At 34.7% G+C, this 19,765-nt stretch overlaps 1 protein-coding gene across 1 annotated transcript in view; it reads right to left on the reverse strand.

The window, feature by feature from the left end:
- OSCP1 (Organic solute carrier partner 1) overlaps positions 1-13,570 on the reverse strand; it is a 35,578-nt gene extending 22,008 nt beyond the window's left edge. Inside the window, exons 1-2 of the mRNA XM_017620150.1 lie at positions 13,454-13,570; positions 13,145-13,364 (exon numbers count right to left, since the gene is read on the reverse strand). Of these exons, the coding sequence (XP_017475639.1) occupies positions 13,145-13,277 (133 nt within the window). The 5' untranslated portion in view covers positions 13,278-13,364; positions 13,454-13,570. The remainder of the gene's footprint in view (positions 1-13,144; positions 13,365-13,453) is intronic.
- Positions 13,571-19,765: the final 6,195 nt, after the last annotated feature.

Genomic DNA, 19,765 nt, shown 5'->3' on the forward strand with positions numbered 1-19,765 from the left:
TTTTTATGTAAAATACTTCCAGATAGTTGCCTCTCCATACTCAAATGCAATGTAGTTAAAATATATTAAGGAACCATCATAAAATTAGGACTATTTCTGGATTTTTAACTTTTTGATATTTTCTTCCCCAACTTTGACTATCTCGGGTGAAAAAAAAATGTACTGAGCTATAACTTTACATTACATAAAAAAATTGCTCATTTAATAAAGATTTCAGAAAGGTGCCACACTTACTGTTTTGAATAAAAAAAAAAAAGTTATAGCCGCTTTTGTGGGTAAAGGACTGAGACACGCTAGAATGTATTTAATAGATTTAAATTGAATTTGCTCTTGTTACCGTCAAATGACATGCTAAATAGTACAAAGGTACATAATTACTTGCTCTTGACATTATTTTATGTTACTTACCGGAATTAGTGAAAGTGGATTTTGTGAAATTGGACCCTTCGAACATTGTGTTATTAATACTATGACAGAGAACACGCAGTATACGTCGCATGAATATGCGGATATTCACCTAATTTACGGTGAAGCTTGCTGTAATGCCAGAGCTGCTCAAAGACTCTATGCAGAGCGATACCCCAATCGTCGACATCCGGGTCGAGAAGTATTCGCCCGGACCCATAGAGAAATATATGAAGGTAAGTGATTTTTACACCTTTCTTGTTTGCTTGCTTGTTAACTATAATTTTTCACTTTTTTAAGGTCGCATACCTGGAAGGCGTGGCGGCGAAACAGGACGTCCTGCAACGGTAGATGTTGAAGCTGTGTTAGAGGAAGTGGAACTAGGTCCATCGACTTCAGTGAGAATGATGGAAAGACGGACGGGAATACCAAAAACTACAGTTCACAAAGCTTTAAAAGACCATCGATTTCATCCCTACCACATTCAACGTGTTCAGGCTCTACAGGAAAGAGATTACCTGTCGAGGGTTAGATTTTGCCGTGAAATGTTGCGAATGCATGAATCAGACCCCAACTTTTTTAATAAAATAATTTGGAGCGATGAATCATCATGCAAACGTGATGGTTATTTTAATTTACATAACCTTCACAGTTGGCAGATATACAATCCTCACGAAATGAGAGAAGATCGTTCGCAGTACCGGTACAAAATAAATTTATGGTGCGGTATTTTTAATTGTCAGATATTGGGACCTGTGGAACTGCCGCCAACGCTCAACTCTCACAGTTATTTAGAGTTCCTTCAGGAACGGCTTCCAACTCTTTTGGAAGATGTACCCTTAAACCTGCGGCGAAGACTATGGCTGCAAAATGACGGGTGCCCTGCTCACTACGGGCGTGAAGTAAGAGCTCATTTAGACGAAACTTATCCTCGCCGATGGATTGGACGATACGGGCCAATCACGTGGCCCGCTAGATCGCCAGACCTGAATCCATTAGATTTTTTCTACTGGGGCTGTCTTAAGGACAAAATTTATTCAAAAACAATTCAAAACGAAGAGCATTTGCGGGAACAAATAAATGGAGCTGCTGCTGAGATAGCCCAATTGAGTTTAAGATCTCTAAAAGCGTCTTTTCTTAAAAGGTGCCGAGCTTGTATTAGAGTAGAAGGTCGCCAATTTGAGCATATTTTATCAATAAATGAATAAATTTCTCTTCAAACGACTCATGTATATTTTATTTCACGTGAATCCATGCTTCACAAAAAATATTGATAGATATAGCCCTTGTTATAGACTCTAGTCCGAATTCCGGTAAGTAACACAAAATAATGTCAGGAGCAGGTAATAATGTACCTTTGTACTATTTAGCATGTCATTTGACGGTAACAAGAGCAAATTCAATTTAAATCTATTAAATACATTCTAGCGTGTCTCAGTCCTTTACCCACAAAAGCGGCTATAACTTTTTTTTTCTATTCAAAACAGTAAGTGTGGCACCTTTCTGAAATCTTTATTAAATGAGCAATTTTTTTATGTAATGCAAAGTTATAGCTCAGTACATTTTTTTTTCACCCGAGATAGTCAAAGTTGGGGAAGAAAATATCAAAAAGTTAAAAATCCAGAAATAGTCCTAATTTTATGATGGTTCCTTAATTTATTTTAACTACATTGCATTTGAGTATGGAGAGGCAACTATCTGGAAGTATTTTACATAAAAAATTTACTAAGTATTGCCCGGTTTGTAGTTGCAGTTAAAGAAAACACATGAAAAGGCACGATTTTTTTTAAATTCGAAAAAATGTAAATATTTCAAAAACGGTGAGACTTTTACCTGAACATTTTTTGTTTATCAGTGAGCTTCCCCGCCCCACCTACCTTGCCCTAAAGTTTGGCACGTTACTTCTGGGACACTCTGTATATATTAAAAAAAACCTACTGCCGAATTTAGGTGTCGCCGAAAAATTTAGAGATACGCCCCTAGGTAAGAATTTTTTTAAATAGCCTTGCAAAAGTACAGTGAAAATTTTTTTTGTTTGCTTGTAAGGCGCTACGGTCTAATGTACATATACATATATGTATGTAGGTATAAATGTACTTACACATGGCCCATTCGAAGGTAATCGTAACCAGATGCAATGAACGTAATTGTATACATTTATGTAACACTATTCCTTACAGTAAATCAGAATAAATACATATATGCAAATTTCAGCCATTCCTCAGTATTGGTACTGTATTACTTATTTTCAAAATCCTAGGTAGGTCCATTACTTTTTATTACGATATTCATTACATCTCTGCATGTTGTTGTGGCACGACCGCCGCTTAAAGATTTCCAAAGGCTATTAGAAGTTTTAAGAGAAGACAATGCGGGCACAGAGTAAAATAGCGTACAGGGGAAGGAGTATAAATGAAATAAAGGTAAAAAAGCCTGAGCCCGAAAAGCTCGAGATGCTAAAAGGCATGAATGCGACGCATAAAATGCGATCATAAAATAGGCAGCAATCAAATAGTTTCAAAATCTTGACTATTCCCAGCAAAGACGAAGAGGGAAATCTGGTAACAGAAATGCAGAGTACATATCAGATACGATGGCGCGATTGATGAAAACAAACTCACAAAATAATGCCGATGTATACAGACGGAGCTCACGTCCCACCACTTGACCAAGACCAGGTGAGAACAGCAATAATGCGACTTAAAAACATCAAAGCTCCTGGAGCCGGCAAAGTTGTACAAATCCGATGGGGCGAAGGGTTGGTTGGGCGCGTGTATTACAGGGTGTTTACATGAGGCGATTTTACAGGCAAGTTTTAGTTTAAAGCAACAGTCACCTGGTGTGAACGGACTTTCAACTAATCGCTTCCAATAAAGTTGGGCGGCAGCTAATAGCCCGAACACAATGAAAACGACGAGCTACGGACCACAGCTGTCAAATTATTTTAACACGTATTCTTATGTAGATAATTATTTTGGCGACGCCCGAGCTACGCGACGACTGTGGTTGTGGCCAGCTTAGATCTATTTCTATTTTTCCAGCGACAGATAAGGTTCTTCCTCTTCTTTTATGTCAAACTCATACAAATTCATGATGTCGCTGGCGCGTTCATAAAATTCATGTAGCCATCGACAAAGCGTTTAGATAATAAAGATAACAAATTGGAAGCTGTAGCCCGTAGCTCGTCGTTTTCAATGTGTTCAGAACTTAACTTTTGACTCCACTAATCGCCTCTCAAATCACTTAATGTAAACACAGTTTTAGCATTAAAGACCGAATATTCTAATCTTAGTGTACATATTAGAGTGGTTCATAAAAACACTCTTTTTGGAAATTCATAAACGCTACAGGAGAATATTGTTATTTTTGATAAAAAAAGAGACACGTATTTTTTTTATTTTGAAAAAAAAAGTTTTCTTAGAGGTCGCGCTGGCCGGTTTTTTATAAAAAAGCTGATGTTCTAAATTTTTTTATTTTCTTGACATGTTAAAATGCAGCTAAAAGTGTGGTTTTTACATATAATTACTCTGGTATTATTGGGGATCTTTCCCTTAATTACACACCTTTCTTGGACAATTAGAATGGGTTTAGTTCCCGAAAATATGCTCTCAAAAAGACACTAGTAAAATTAAAACGTTGATACTGAACGATTTACGCATTGTCATGGGTTGGAACTTGTTACCGGGGGGTTTCTGGAGTTGCCAATTAGGAATCTGAAGTCATTTTTTCGAAATTCAAAATGGCGGATCCAAAATGGTGGTTAATTTTTTTTTATTAATTATTGGATTTGGTCGAAACACGGCACTCGAGAGTTTTTGGGGTCGCCGATTACGAATCTGAAGTCAATTTTTTAAATTCAAAATGGCGGATACAATATGGCGATCGAATTAAAAAAAAAGTACTAAATTTAAAACGTTGATACTAAACGTTTTAAACATTGTCAAGGGTTAAAATACGTTTCCAGTGGGTTTCTGGGATTGCTGATTACGAATCTGATGTCAGATTTTCAAAATTCAACATGGTGGATCCAAAATGGCGACCAACTTTAAAAAAATGATTGGATTTGTTTGAAACCCTTAACCGCCATTTAAAATTTTGAAAATCTGACATCAGATTCGTAATCAGCAACCCCAAAAACCCACTGGTAACAAGTTCCAACCCATGACAATGCGTAAATCGCTCATTACCAACGTTTTAATTTTAGTACTTTTTTTAAATTTGATCGCCATATTGGATCCGCCATTTTTAATTTAAAAAAGTTGACTTCAGATTCGTATTCGGCGATCACACAAACTCTTGAGTGCCAAGTTTCGAACGAATTCAATAATTTTTTTTTTTAAATGGACCGCCATTTTGGATCCGCCATTTTGAACTTCGAAAAACTGACTTCAAATCCCTAATTAGCAACCCCAGAAACCCCCCGGTAACAAGTTCCAACCCATGACAATGCGTAAATCGTTCAGTATCAACGTTTTAATTTTACTAGTCTCTTTTCGAGAGCATATTTTCGGGCACTAGGCCCATTCTAACGGTCAAGACAGGTATGTAATTAAGGGAATGTTCCCCAATAATACCAGAGTAATTATATGTAAAAAACAAATTTTTAGCTGCATTTTAACATGTCAAGAAAATAAAAAAATTGTGAACTTCAGGGTTTTTATAAAAAACCGACCAGCGCGACCTCTAAGAAAACTTTTTTTTCAAAATAAAAAAACACGTTTCCCTTTTTTTATCACAAATGAGGTAGGGTTTATGAATTTCCAAAAAAAAAATTTTTTGAACCACTCTAGTACATATAGTCTGCCCAATCCACTAGAAGAATGAGCCCTCTTTTCAAACATTGCCTATACGGTCCTATCGACGATACTGTGGGAAAAGCTGAAACCCTTAATATGCCAAATGATTGATTTCCTCGATTTTAAACCCACATTTAATACTCACAGCACGAAGAGGAATTTAATTGCCGCTTAGAGACAAAAACCGCACGCTACAAATCTCGATATCGAACAAAGATGCGAAGGCTGTGGAGGCTTTCAAGAGAACTATTCCACGCAATATCTATGACCCTGTTCGCGCCGGGTACCGAAGAAGATGGAATTACGAACTGTAAGAGATTTTTGACGACATCGGCGCAAGGATGACGACGATGCAGTGAAAACATTCTTAGGCCGGCACCCATGGATGGGCATCGCAAGCAAGCACGCTTACGAACACATTGGAGAGACCTATGTACATTAGACTGCATCACCAAAAAAAGTTGCGGTTTTACCGGCGGGATTACAAAATCTATACATAGTATAAAGGAAAGTCGAGATTTTTTGTACGCGGTAATCTCAAAAACTACTGAACGGATTTTGACAAGATTTTCTCTAATATAATCGACAGGAGAGGGATCTTTTCTTACTTAGAATTTTAATAGGGTTGCCACCTGTCTAAAAAACAATAAGATCCGCACCGTTCGTTGGATTAAAAAGATGAGGTGTCAAATGAAAGGGATTGGCCTCTAGAAAAGCACTAATATTTTTTTGTTTTAATAGGGTTGCCACCTGTTAATAAAATTACCATATACAATCATAACAAGCATAGGCATCAGTTCTGTACCGTCACTGTCAAACGAAAAGACTTAGCTGCGTTCCCACGACAGTCGGGTCTACGTAACCGGAACGAGCCAGATTTATATCTGGCCAAGGACTGTCACTCCAGCAACACTCCCCAAAACTCTATGGGGAACTTGTATGCTGCTACAACAACAACAACAACAACAACAACAAAAACTTAGCCTAGGGATGTGTAATAATGTATTATTTTTCTGAGTAGTATTACCACCTGTTTAAAAACTATAAGATCTTCACCGTTCCTTGGATAAAAAAATAAGAAACCAAATGAAAGGGTTGTCACCTATTTAAAATTACTATCTTCTATACATAGCATACAGGAAAGGCGAGGTATTTTAACCACGTTACTGAACGAATATAGACAAAATTTTTTTATGTATATAAAAAACGAAGTACATGATGAGTAGGGCAACCAAAAAATTGCTATAAAAAATCATAAAAATTGCTCTTAAAGTTGATGAATTGGCACTATAAATTAGCTTTAAAAATGTTTTGTTTTATTTTATTTCAGCTTACATTCTTACAACATAACAACTAAAAAAACGAATAACGAAAGGTACATAAATTCTTTAGTATAAGTTTCAAAACAGAAGAATAATTCAAGTATTCAATAAAAAAAAATTACTTTATATTGTTGTTGCAGTATACAACAAACATTTCAGCTAAATTTTCGAACAGAAATCCGTATCTATTGTCACGGTAAATACTTTTATACATCGAAAATGTTCTTTCAACGTCCACGGACGTTACAGGTACATATTTGAAGGCCAACACTTCAGAAATTGTGTATGTGGAATTGTGACAGGATGTAGGTTTTCCTGCAGTTTGGTCAGCAATGCTTTCCATCTCAATGTAGCCTTTGTTTTTCAATAACAACGAGCTGAGCTTTTCTTCTACTTCCACACATTCAACTCTGTCAATTGTTTCTTTGACATCTGCAACCACCTGCAATTGCGCTGTGAGCGGAAGACCGACATTCTCCAGCTTTTTTATGGAATCCACCAGAATACCGAAATTAGCATCTATAAAAATTATTCCTTGTCGAACATCAGTATCTACCAATAATATTTTCGCATTTTTAATAAATTGAGAATCGTTTGAATCTAATAATTTCAAAATTGTTCGAATCTTTTCAAAATATTTAGCATAATAGCTAACTGCTTCCAGCCATGTTCCCCACCGTGTTATTATGGGTGCAAGAGGGAATGGTATATCTAGCTCGAAATAAAAATTGTAGTCCGCGATGGAGCCTTAAGAAAACCTTTTTATGGTAGCAATTAAACGATCAACTTTAGGATTAGATTCGCGTATTTTTTCACAAAGCCTATGAAGAGCATGAGCAAGGCATGTCACGTGAATTAACTTCAATCAATTAAACAAGGATAATCGTAACAATATTAACGAAAAAAGGGATAAATTTATCTATTGAAAATTGGTTGAAATGAATCTTTATGAAAATTGCTTCGGTTTTCGGTTCGGATCACACAATTGTGGAAAATTTCGGTTCGGTTAATGGTTCAGTTAATTAATAGAAAAAGCGGTTTTCCGGTTCAAAATCGGTTCAAGTCCCTAATTATTACTGAAATTAGCATAAATTGGCATTTATTATGAATTTGGCAATTTTTGGCTATAACAAATGTAGGTCAAAATGTTAAGATTTTTACAAAAACTACCCCATATTAAGGATTGTGTCATAACTGTTATAATAAAAAACTTGTTAGTGCTTCTTTTTGGTTGCCCTGATGATGGCATATGATTTCTTTCTCCACATACGGCTAGTCTAGTATATTCTATGACTTCTATCAAAATATTTCGGAATAATATTAAGATTTACGTGAGCTAGACGGGTTTGAAAACACCTCTAAAAATGGAGCTTTTTTAATGAATAAAAATTGTTTCTTAAAGGATTTTTTGAAAAAAATTCCCTCAGATAGCAAAACAGTTTAAGCTTATAAAAATTTGCATAAAAATATTTTTAAAAATTTTCTACGGAATCATAATAATGAGATTTTTGAGGCTGTATTTTAACCTGTTTCAAAGATTTGTGTAAGAAAAACTTGAATAACTGCTCCAAAACTTTAACGATATAGACTTGTGAGGTATCAGTGGAATGGTATTTTCTCACCCTTTTTATTTCTTTGCAAAAAGACTCGTTCACGTCCCAATTTTTTTCTTTATCAAACACCATCACATCTAAATTCAACATGGAATGACACTCGTTTATCTTATTTACCTTCCTCTTTAATACCTTGAATGAGCTTATTCGCAAATAAATTAAAAGGTGAGGTGAGAAAATATCTTATCAATGATATCTCATTAGTCTAAATAGGAAAGGTTTTGGCGCTCAAGCGCCAAAGGTTTCAGTGGTCCTGAATTTTAGTCCCCTCCTCCAGAGCGCGGAACATTCGCAAAGTTAGTGTCTCATTGATTCAGACTCTTCCTCATTTTGCAGTAGAGAGTCAGCGGGTCCCGGAACGTTTTTGTTTCCATGCGAAAGATTTGTATTTTGTTTAAGGCAGTGGTTGGCGCACAACAGGTGAAGCCCATTCTGAACCGCGAATTTATATAAGGTGGTATCGATTCAACAAATGCAACAATTACTTGTATTTTGTTTTTGCTTTGAGCGGACCATTGTAAAGTTTCAGCTATTCTTCCCCGAAGGAAAAGGTTGACAGAAAGTATAAACACTCTCACGTTTTCACTCACTCGCTAGCCAAATACAAAATTTTGACAATCACACGCTACTCACAGCTGATGAAACAACACCACCTTATATAAATTCGCCTTGACCTGTACACTCGCTTTTACATAACATAAAAAGTACATGCAACCATTTTTTTATTTTTTGTAGCACCGTGTTATTTGAAAAATTCTGGCTGGGGCTAGTCAATTAAATTTTGCAGAGTGTACGGGGCTGGTCCCAGAAGTACCCGACCTAACAAAGAAAACACAAAAATTTTAGGGAAAGAACTGTCTTGCTCCTCAAAATAGCCATCAACTGCCGACATCACTTCATCGTCGTTAGAAAATCTTTGACCACGGAACCATTTTTTGAATTTTGAGGACTGAAAATAGTACGAGGGGGCGGATCTTTTGCGAATGCGAATATTGAAGGGCCCGAAAATAACAGTTAATTTTTTTTACGAGTTAAACTTTGCCAAATATTTTTTATTCCCAACTAAAAGTCCTTTCCGGACAATAAACAAACCGCTTATCCAAATTAAACAAGTTTGGTACCAATTGAAAGAGGACTTAAATAGCTTTAAAACTGAAATGTCTAAACGAGCAAAGCCACCTATTGAAAAGTAGTTCAATAAAAAATGTTAATTAATTACCATAGAACAAACCTTGGGTCAGGTATATGAATTTCTTTAGTATTAAATTATATAAAAAAATATAAATAGAGGTGGTAACCTTCGTTCGTTATATCTGTTTAAAAGCTATTTCAGTCCTCTTTCACATGATATTAAATTTGTTTAATTTTCATAAGCTGTTTGTTTATTATCCAGATAAAACTTTTATTTCGGAATAAAAAATTTTAGGCCAAGTTTAACTGGTAAAAAATAACTGTTATTTTCGGTCCCTGGAATATTGTGTAAGTGCACTGATAAAACGTATATCTGGCCAGTCACAGAAGAAAGTATTAAAAATGACTTACAAAAACTAATATCGAAAAACGCTGTTAACGTTACAGGTTCTTTAAATTAAGAAACAACCAAAAGAATGAGAATGAAGAATTCTTCGGAAAACAACGGTGTTTAAACAACGATGTTGCCATGATACTAGATTGTGACGATGAAAGTCAGGGGGATACATCCGACATTTGCAGCCCGATGCAATTCTCAAAAAAAAATTATTGCACCGCAATAAAAAAAAAAAAAAAAACAATAAATATAACTGAAAGTCCTTTCGACTGGTGCAGTGTCAATCGAAAAGAATTTACAATTTTGTCCAGTCTCAAGTTTTTCAAGTTTTTCGCCTCGAGCGAGCAATTATATAGCGGCCCTGATTTACGACCCATTAAAAACTTTTTACTGGATACAATGTTCCAATTACTAACCTTTACATTTTTTATTTAACTAAATCACCTAATTTATTCATCTAAATTATTACTTAACAAGTAAAAAAGTTAAGTTCGGGCGAAGCCGAACATTAAATACCTGGCGCAAGTATTCAATATAGTTTTTTCAGCTTTCCGAAAACTACCGCTACATGGTAAGCAGGGGTGCGGTTACCCTATTTTAAACATCTTCGATAGAACGTTCAGTTAGATATAATCAGATAAACTTATATAGATATATGTGGGCGGCATCACGCCCAATTTCCAAAATTCAATAATAATGTTACTTTTCAAAGGATTGTTTGGGTCAAATTAGCGTCCTTAAATCTCGAAATATCGAAGTTTCAAACATTTCTGAAATTGACCGGTATGAAAAAGTGGGCGTAATTTTAGTCCGATTTCGATAACTTTCAACGCTTTGCCTTTATGTGGCAACCACAATAATCATTTCGAGTTTGGTACACATTGATCGAACGGTTTACGAGATACACATATATGATGTAATTGGGCGGGGTCACGCCCATTTTAGAAGCATTTTATTATAAGCGTATTTTTTGTTAAAGAATTATTGCAAACATCAATCTTGAATAAATTAGCTCCAGTATTTACTGATTTATCGAAGCTTTCGTATTTCTCTAAATTGCCGTTATATGGGATGTGGGCATGGTTATTATCCGATTTTTTAAATTTTCAGCCGTTTGGTATGTTTTGTGAAGGCCAACAACTGTGTGAAGTTTGGGAGAAATTGGCGGAGCGGTTCCCAAGGAATACTACACGTCCATTTTCCAAAAATTTATAATATTCTTATTTTTGATTGTAAATATAAGTTTCGAGTGAATAAGCTTCAGTAGTTAGTAAAATATCGCAATTTTCGTATATCTGAAAACTACCGTTGTATGAGAGGTAGGCGTGGTTATCGTCCGATTTTGCCTATTTTCAATACCATCCGTCCTACGCTCAAAAGAAGTTCACATACCAAGTTTCGTTAAGATATCTCAATTTGTACTCGAGTTATCGTGTGCACAGACGGACGGTCGGACGGACAGGCAGTCACCGCTTAATCGATTTCTCTTTTCATTCTGATCATTTATGTATACATTTGCCTATATCTATTTCGATTCGTTTTGCCTGTTACAAACAACCGTTATGTGAACAAAGTTATAATACCCTTGTGCGCAAGTGCGCTCGTGTATAAAAATACTTGACATCCGCATTCGCATCCGCATCCGCGGATGTCTAAAATTTCACATTCGCAACATCCCTGGTCTATAATTACACACCTGTCCATTTTATTTAAACATCAAAAGCTCCTCAGCATTCCAGTAAAATGAGAAATTTATGATGTAAAGATAACTACGAATAAAGCGAGAACGAGAAATTTTATTTGTTTTTCAAACAAAATATTTGAACAAAAATCTATCGAAATTTAAAATAAATGTACCTTTTTACCAATCAACTTTTTTCTATAAATTTTGGTAATAATTTACCAAAGGGACAACCGTGGTGCTGATAGTGGTGACGCCGATTCGATGACGTCCCAACAAACAACAAAGATGAAAAATAAACCTACTTGCGTGATTTTCAATTAATCCATAAAAATAAATTAAATTGATAAGTTGGACAAATAAATAATTAAATTTATTTGTGGTTGGATTCTTTGACTAAATAAAATATTAAATTTATTTGTGATTTGATTCGTCGAACACATATAAAACAAATTTTATTTGTGATTTGATTTGTAGGGCAAATTGCATAATTTTTTCCGTGATTTTCCATAAAAAAAATACGTTTTTCATTGAACGCATTCACGATTTTCGAGTTTTTGCTGAACAAGTAAAATTAATATTTTATTTCTCCGACAAATCAAATCACAAATAAATTTAATTTTTTATTTGGTCGAGGAATCAAATCACAAATAAGTATTTTTTTTTTGTATTCGTCCAACGAATCAAATGCCAAATAAATTGCATTTCTTATTTCGTTGGCTAATCAAATCACAAATAAAATAATTTTTAATAAAAAACTTTATTTCTTATTTGGTCGACGAATCAAATCACAAATCAAATTTATTTTTTATCTGGTCAATTGATCAAGTAGATTTTTAATTAAAAGTGGATTTAATATCAAAAGGATTTTAAATCAACACTGAAAATAAATATATTGATTTTCAAGATTTCTATACCATTTCTACAAAAACTTGTTTTCCCCATATCAAATACAGGGAAAACTTTGAGCGCTTTTAGCGACCTCTAAATATATTTTGATTTCAAAATAAAGAAACAGGGGTATAATGTTTTTCGCCATAGAACAATTCTAAGGGGTGAGAGCATTACAATTCCGACTTTACTTTTTTTTTGACCCCCCTAATGTACATACGTAGAAACGAAAACAAAGTTTTTATGCTTGTTATAAAAAAAAATTGGTCAAAGGATAGCAATTATCTGTGTTTTTCCCCTATTTGGACCTGTTTTTTATAAAAAAAACGCAAAAATCCGGTTACGGTTTTTTTCGGAGCACAAAACCCCACTGTGCGGCGTCGCCGTCGCCACCGCTAAGCCTATGGGCGTAAACCTCTAGTATGTAGTACCCATTAATATGTATGTACATACATACATATGTATGTATGTAGTGTCACTAATACCTTATTCGATATTCTAATAAGAATATTGTAGTTTTGCACTAACTATTAACCAAACTTGTATTGGATTTTGGTCTAATTTGAATAAACACTCATTTGTACGTACACACAAACTCTACATACATACATATGTACATCTTCGTGTATCAAATGTGATTTTATGAGTACTACAAATAAATATTAGCCCACACGCTTAGAATTCCCATAATGTTTTTGACGCACAAGGGGCACCAGTTTTAAGTGGCTAATTTCAGCTTAAGCACAAAAATTTATGCATGGATTCGAGTACATATATGCATACATATGTATGTATGTATGTATGTACGTGCAAAGAAATATTAAACTCGTGCATTTTCGCCCCCACGACCATCATTTGCACACACCATTACCCTTAAATTTTTACTAACTATTGTTGTTTTTGTTTACCTTGAGTGGACTTTTCCTCAGAAATTTGTTGCGCCTTCAAACGTTGATCAATCACATAGAGCATTTCGCAGCCCAAGTTGACCAGTAGAAAGATGTTGGCGCGCGGATTGCATTGACGGCTCAAGGACGCCATGGTGGGAACGTTAGACGACTTAAATAAACAAAGTAATCGCCAGCCAAAACAGCAGCTAGAGGCGCGCAAAGTAAACGTATAAAACTTCTTTATGTTGAAGACCAAAAACGGAAAAAAAATTATTTAAATTTTCTTAACGGTTATCGGCTGCCTATATATGTACATAAAAGATTTACCGCGATAACACACGCTCGCTTGCTCTAAATTTGCACGTTTGAATTTCACGAATACACAATTTAGCCGGAGAGCGCAACGTCTAGCACGCTAGCGATCCAACTGAAGACTAACTCAATCAGAACTATGTAGGCGCATACTGGAGTCAATTTTGTTACACAAGCGCCCCCACACCGGCATCAGCCGCCTATTATAAACACACACACACACTCACTCCTCAACTAAACACATACAAAGATACAAACATACATACGCCAGTTCATCGAAGTGGAGTGTGTTCGCTGTTGTCACTGTTTTCATTGCCGGTTAGCGCGCGCGCGCGCGTGTACACACACAGCTCTTTGCCCCCAAAAACGCTGGAGGCGGCGTCGAATGAGTGCGCTGGAGACATCGACGCGCGCGCTGACGCTAGCGTTTGTGTGTGCACTTCTTCACCGAGTTGGAGCTTTGCAGGACAATTAGTGGAAGCAATATCGCTCGCTAGCTAGCAAACAAGTGAACACAAGTCAACGTCAGTCAGTAAGGCATTCGGACAGTCAGTCAGTCACTCAGGTAGTAAAATAGGCAAAGTGAACAAGGCATTTACTTGCATATCTAGTACCTGCTGAGTAGTACTTTAGTATGTGGGAAAATATGAATTTCTTATGCAGAGTACTAAGTTTAATGGTACATATACATACATACATACATATGTATATATGTATGAATATAGAATAATCTTGTTTTTATTTTAGCCAAATTTTTGTGTTGACTAACTGCATGGCACGCGAGAGCTGCATTTTAGGCTGGCGCTCGCATTCTTAAAAGCGGCACTTCGTCTTTTCGATTCATTATTTGGTTTTGAGAGTACATATGTATTTCTTTTTGGCGGTGGTAAGGAAAGGTGTAAGCGCCGGAATGTATACTAAAATATACATATAAATACCCATTTTGCCGACTATGCACACACACAGACCTACGCGCATTTATGTACCTATACTTGTATTTGAATGTGCATACAGTTAAAAAAAAAAATATTTTTTAGCTAGCGGTAAAATGCAGTTGAGACGAGACTAGTAGAAGAGCTCCACGTAAACATTGAACTATAAATATTTTTGTATGTATGTACGTTAATAATATTAGGTTGGTCCGAAAAAGTCAAGTCGGTATTTTGATGCTCTCACCTCCTAGCATTGTTCTATACAGAAAAAAATTATAACCCTGCTTTTTTAGTTTAAAATCAAAAAATACTTAGAGAGCACTCAAAGCGCTAAAATTTGTTCATGTATTTTATATGGCAAAAAAAAACAATTTCTCGCAGAAATGGCATGGAATTCTTGAAAATCAATATTTTTCGATTATAAAACTATGTTTTCGACTATAAACTATTTTTTGATTTCAAAAAAAAGGAGTATACATTTTTTCGGTATAAAACAATCCTAGCGGTGAGAGCATTAAAATTGCGACTTAGCTTTTTTACATGCATTTCTGGACCACCCTAATGTGCATACATATATAGTTAGATAAGTAAGGAGCTAAAGACAGCTGAGCACTACTGCATTCGCGGCAAAGTCATAGTCATAGTAGTGAAAGTTATTGATCCACCGACGATATTAGCATGTGTTCCACAACAATACATTTACTACATAGGTATTTATGTATGTAAATATGTAAATAGATATTTTAGTAAATATGCACATTAGACCGTCTAGAAAAAAATTTCTCCGTACTCCGCTTAGTTTTGCAAGGCAATTTCGAAAAAAAAATGTTTGGCCGACCGTACGGTCGCTCCTTTACATTTTGCGTCATATCTTCAGCATTTACAGATGGATCTTAAAGTGTGATATATCGATATACATGTCTCGGAAATTTTTTTGTTCTAAAGTTTATCGGAGTTTGGGTTTGGAGTTTGCCAAATTGCGAAAATAAGTGTCTTGGCAATTGCTGTAGTGTCATAAAGAAATGCTTTTGTATAAAAACATGCTGTAAGGGGTTTCTTCGTCAAATTTGCTTAGAATTACACATAGAATTATCCTATGCTATACGCGCATAGTCCAAAAAAAAAATGGCCCGCCCTAACGTACATACAGTGACGAGCAAAACTGTAACATGGTGTAACACTTTTTATTTCAGCCACCGCTATATTTCCAAGTTCTAACGGCTTTCATCCTTTTGTTGTATATTCCTGTTGGTACATCGCTACTCCCTCTTTCATAAGGATTTGAAGTCAATACAACAACAATAAAAAAAACAGCAGACAAAAATGTAAATTAAGGCAGATGTTACAGTTTTGCACTCACTCTCAGTTTTGCATTTGACAGTTATCTCTTACTTAGTCGGAAGTCAGATGACTTTTTTCTATATTGTATTGTATTGAAGAAGTGATCACGAGTAAATAACATAGTTAATCAGAAACCATAAATGTAAATAATAGATTTACTGTGGAAAGGCGGGACCGCACGAAAAGTGGCAAACAATTTTGGAATTTGCTACTTAAAAATGTTAAGACTGAGAGCAAATATAGCCTGATGTGTTCCCAAGGACAAAGGAAGTCTGTCAAAAAATATTACGGTACGATATCTTGTGAACTTAGCAGCAAGCAGCGATGCAGCCACTATTACAGAAGCGCTTAAGGTATTAAACTTTAATGCAAATCAATAGACAGCAAGGCGAAGAATTGCCAAATTGAGCGCAAAGGCATCATAAAGAAGAAAAAAGCAAATTTGTGCATAATACATGTGCGAGTGTGGCAGCATTTCGCTGCATCGCACGAAAACCGAACCGTTGCCTATTGGGATATGTTAGGCCTTACAGAATGCAATAAAATAACACATTCTTATGTTTCAATTGAAGGTTATTTGGTCTGACAAGCCTAAATTAATCGCTTTCAATCAGATGGCCGGGCATGGTATTGGATCAAAGACCCAAATTAAGCCCATGCGCATTATGTAAGGAAAACTGTGAATCACAGTGGTCGGTCAATAATAGTTTGGGGTTGTATTTAAAAAAAAGTTTTTGTCCGTTAGTACGTATTATGCGTAAGGAACAGTATCTGTTCATATTTCAACAAAATTTGCAAGGTCTAGTCGAAAAAATGAGAGTTTCTGCTGAAAAATCACTCAAAACACATTGCACATGTTCACAAAGCCTGGATACAAAAGCAAAAATTTGCTAATTTCAAATGACCTCCACAATCCGCGGACACGAATCTCATCGAGAATTTGCGAAATCAACTAAAAGCACAGCTTAATAAGTATCAAAGTCCGTAATATCGAGTACATGAGCTGTGAAAGCAAACTAAGGATATACCTCCAGAGTTTTTACAAAGATACAAATAAGGTATGCCAAATCGCATCCAGGAACTGAAACAAGCAAAAGAGTACTGAACATTGTGTTAGTAGTTCTTTTTTTCCGTGAAGATTGTTAAAAAGTTCTTAAAAATATATGAGTGCAAAACTGTAACATCTGCCTTTATTTACATTTTTGTCTGCTGGTTTTTTTATTGTTGTTGCATTGACTTCAAATCATTCTGAGAGAGGGAGTAGGGATGTACCAACAAGAATATACAAAAAAATATGAAAGTCAAGTTAGAACTTGGAAAGATAGCGATGGTGAAGTAAAAAGTGTTACACCATGTTACAGTTTTGCACGTCACTGTATATACATTACGGTGCATCACTGTCCATACAAAAAAACATCGGTACTGGTTTTGCATCGCAATTATAAAATTTATTATATTTTAAGAATCCCCCAAAAAATTTAAGTGAGCTGAACTTGTTTGAAAATATCTCCAAATATCGAGTTTTAATAAATAAAATTCGTTTCTTCTCAAAAATCACCTCAGATTATAGAACACTTTACTCTTAAAAGGTCTGCATGAAAATGTTTAAAAATTTTATCCACGGAATCAAAATAATGAGAGGTTTGGAGGTGTTTTCCAATCAGTCTAGCTCACGCAAATCTTAATATTTTTCAGAAACATTTTGACGAAAGTCTTAAAAAATAAATAAATTTTATAATTTCGGCGGAAAAGCCTTTTTTTGGTTATGAACCCTATTGTACGTACATATTTGTATGTATAGGATTGCCAGATTTTTTATGCGGGTAATCAGTACGTTAGACTTTTTCGTGCTAAAAAAAAAATCAGTACTTTACTATTTTGGTATACATATAATTAAAACAAAGTTCTTAAAAAATAAAAATGTTATTCATATTAACATGAGTGTACACATCATTGTACACTAGGTGGTCCAAAAATGTACAGTCGGATATTTTATGTTCTCACCCCTTAGGATTGTTCTATACCGCAAAAACTATACCCCTGTTTTTTCTATTTTGAAATCCAATAATATTTAGAGGTCGCTCAAAGCGCCCAAATTTTCCATGTATTTTATATGGGAGAAATCAATAAAAAATCGTTAGTATTAAAAATGGTTAAATAAACAATTATTGAAAGTCTTCTGAAGACAACTAGAGTTTTTCGATAGAAAAATATTGATTTTCAAGAATTATATATCATATATCATTTCTACGAAAAGTTTTTTTCTTTCATATTAAAATACATGGAAAACTTTGAGCGCTTTGAGCGACCTCTAAATATTTTTTTGAATTGAAATTAAAAAATAGGGGTATACTTTTTTCGATATAGAACAATCCTAGGAGGACAGAGCATTACAATTCCGAATTCACTGTTTTTGGGCGACCCTATTGTACACATTTCAATAGCAATAATGAGATCATTTCCATTTTCAGTGTTTAAATAGTCAAAGAATTCTATTATTTCTAATTTTAAAGTTACTTTTAATTTGAAGTTCAGTTTCAAAAATTTTAATTAGAAGCCGGTTTCTCTCTTTGTGCATGGAAGCAAACCTTACACTTAAGATCCTCTCAGCTGCTTCGTTTGAGAGTATTGAAAAAAAAACTCAATTAAATATTTTTTTCAAACTGTGTAAGAATACCACTTTTTAAGGATTTCCTCTGTATTTCCTCATGGAAAGTCTAAGAATGTGCTAAAAAGAGTATCTAACTCTATGTCTTGTATGCAAAAATATTTTACAATGTCAGTAAATTGAGAAGAAAGAATAATTTTAAAGCTGAATTTACATGAGGCGATTCAACATTTCTCAAGAAAAATCGCTCGTGTAAATGGTGATTCGAAAATCGCTTGCCTCAAAGTAGACATAAACGCTGCATTTCTTTATTCATTCTGAATGTTTGGAATAAACTTTTCTGTTTACTTATTCTTTAGAACGTATTATGCTAACGTATATTTCAAACGCATTCTGTTTATTCTGGCTGTAAAATAGGATTATCTGGAATGTATAAAGAAACGTAGCCAAAGTCAACATTTGCAGGCGATTGACGCCTCTCAAAAAATCGCCTCATCTAAAGGCAGCTTAAGTTATAGGCAAAAGCCATTCGAATATTCAAATTTACTGTTATCAAACTGAAAGATATTTTCGAGATACCTAACAACACTCGACAAAAAAACGTCAGCCTTATTTTTAAATAATTTAAGCTCTGTCATATTATCGCAACTGGTACGTAACGACCCAGCGATATGCCCATAAAGCTATGGATATTTTTGTTGTATTAATTTCTTGGGCATATCAAACATTATCTAAACCAGGTAAACTATAATTAAATTATTTTTTTCTTACTTTTTACAGTACAATTTAAGGAAGCTCCAACGTTATGTAAAAACCTTAAGAAAATCCTAAAATATTTTGTTTGAATTGAAAATTCAGTACAAATCAGTACACATTTTGAAAAAATCAGGACATTAGCGTACTGATTGAAGAAATTAATAAAATCAGTACAAGAGTTGAAAAATCAGTACTGTACTGATAAAATCAGTACGTCTGGCAACCGTATGTATGTATGAATCTGTGATGAGCCTAACTTCAAGAAACATCAATAGAGCCACACATAGATCAACGATGTCATTAAAGCGATAAGCCGGCTGCCCACTGTAACGATTGAAAGTAAATTATGTACATACATATTTACATAGTTTCAAGGCTGCATGACAAAAAGTCCATAAAACAGTCGTACAGCTTATCTCGAGCATTGCTTTAAATTTGTAATGATTATAAACGGTAAAATTATCAAGTACATAAAAATGAGCTGAGAAAAGAATATTTCAGATGAATTTTAGGAATTAGTCAGCTGTACCTTGAAATTACAACTCAGAGTTCGCGTGTATGACCAAATAATAATCGACGTAGTGATCTAACTCATTATTTTGACTTATTTAATTCTCTTCGTTTTATTTCAATTCATTTATTTATTTATTTTATTTTATTTTATTTTATTTTATTTTATTTTATTTTATT

The sequence above is a fragment of the Rhagoletis zephyria genome, unplaced genomic scaffold (assembly GCF_001687245.7).
Source record: "Rhagoletis zephyria isolate East Lansing unplaced genomic scaffold, Rhagoletis_zephyria_1.1 Rzeph_scaffold_00002, whole genome shotgun sequence".
Taxonomy (NCBI): domain Eukaryota; kingdom Metazoa; phylum Arthropoda; class Insecta; order Diptera; family Tephritidae; genus Rhagoletis; species Rhagoletis zephyria.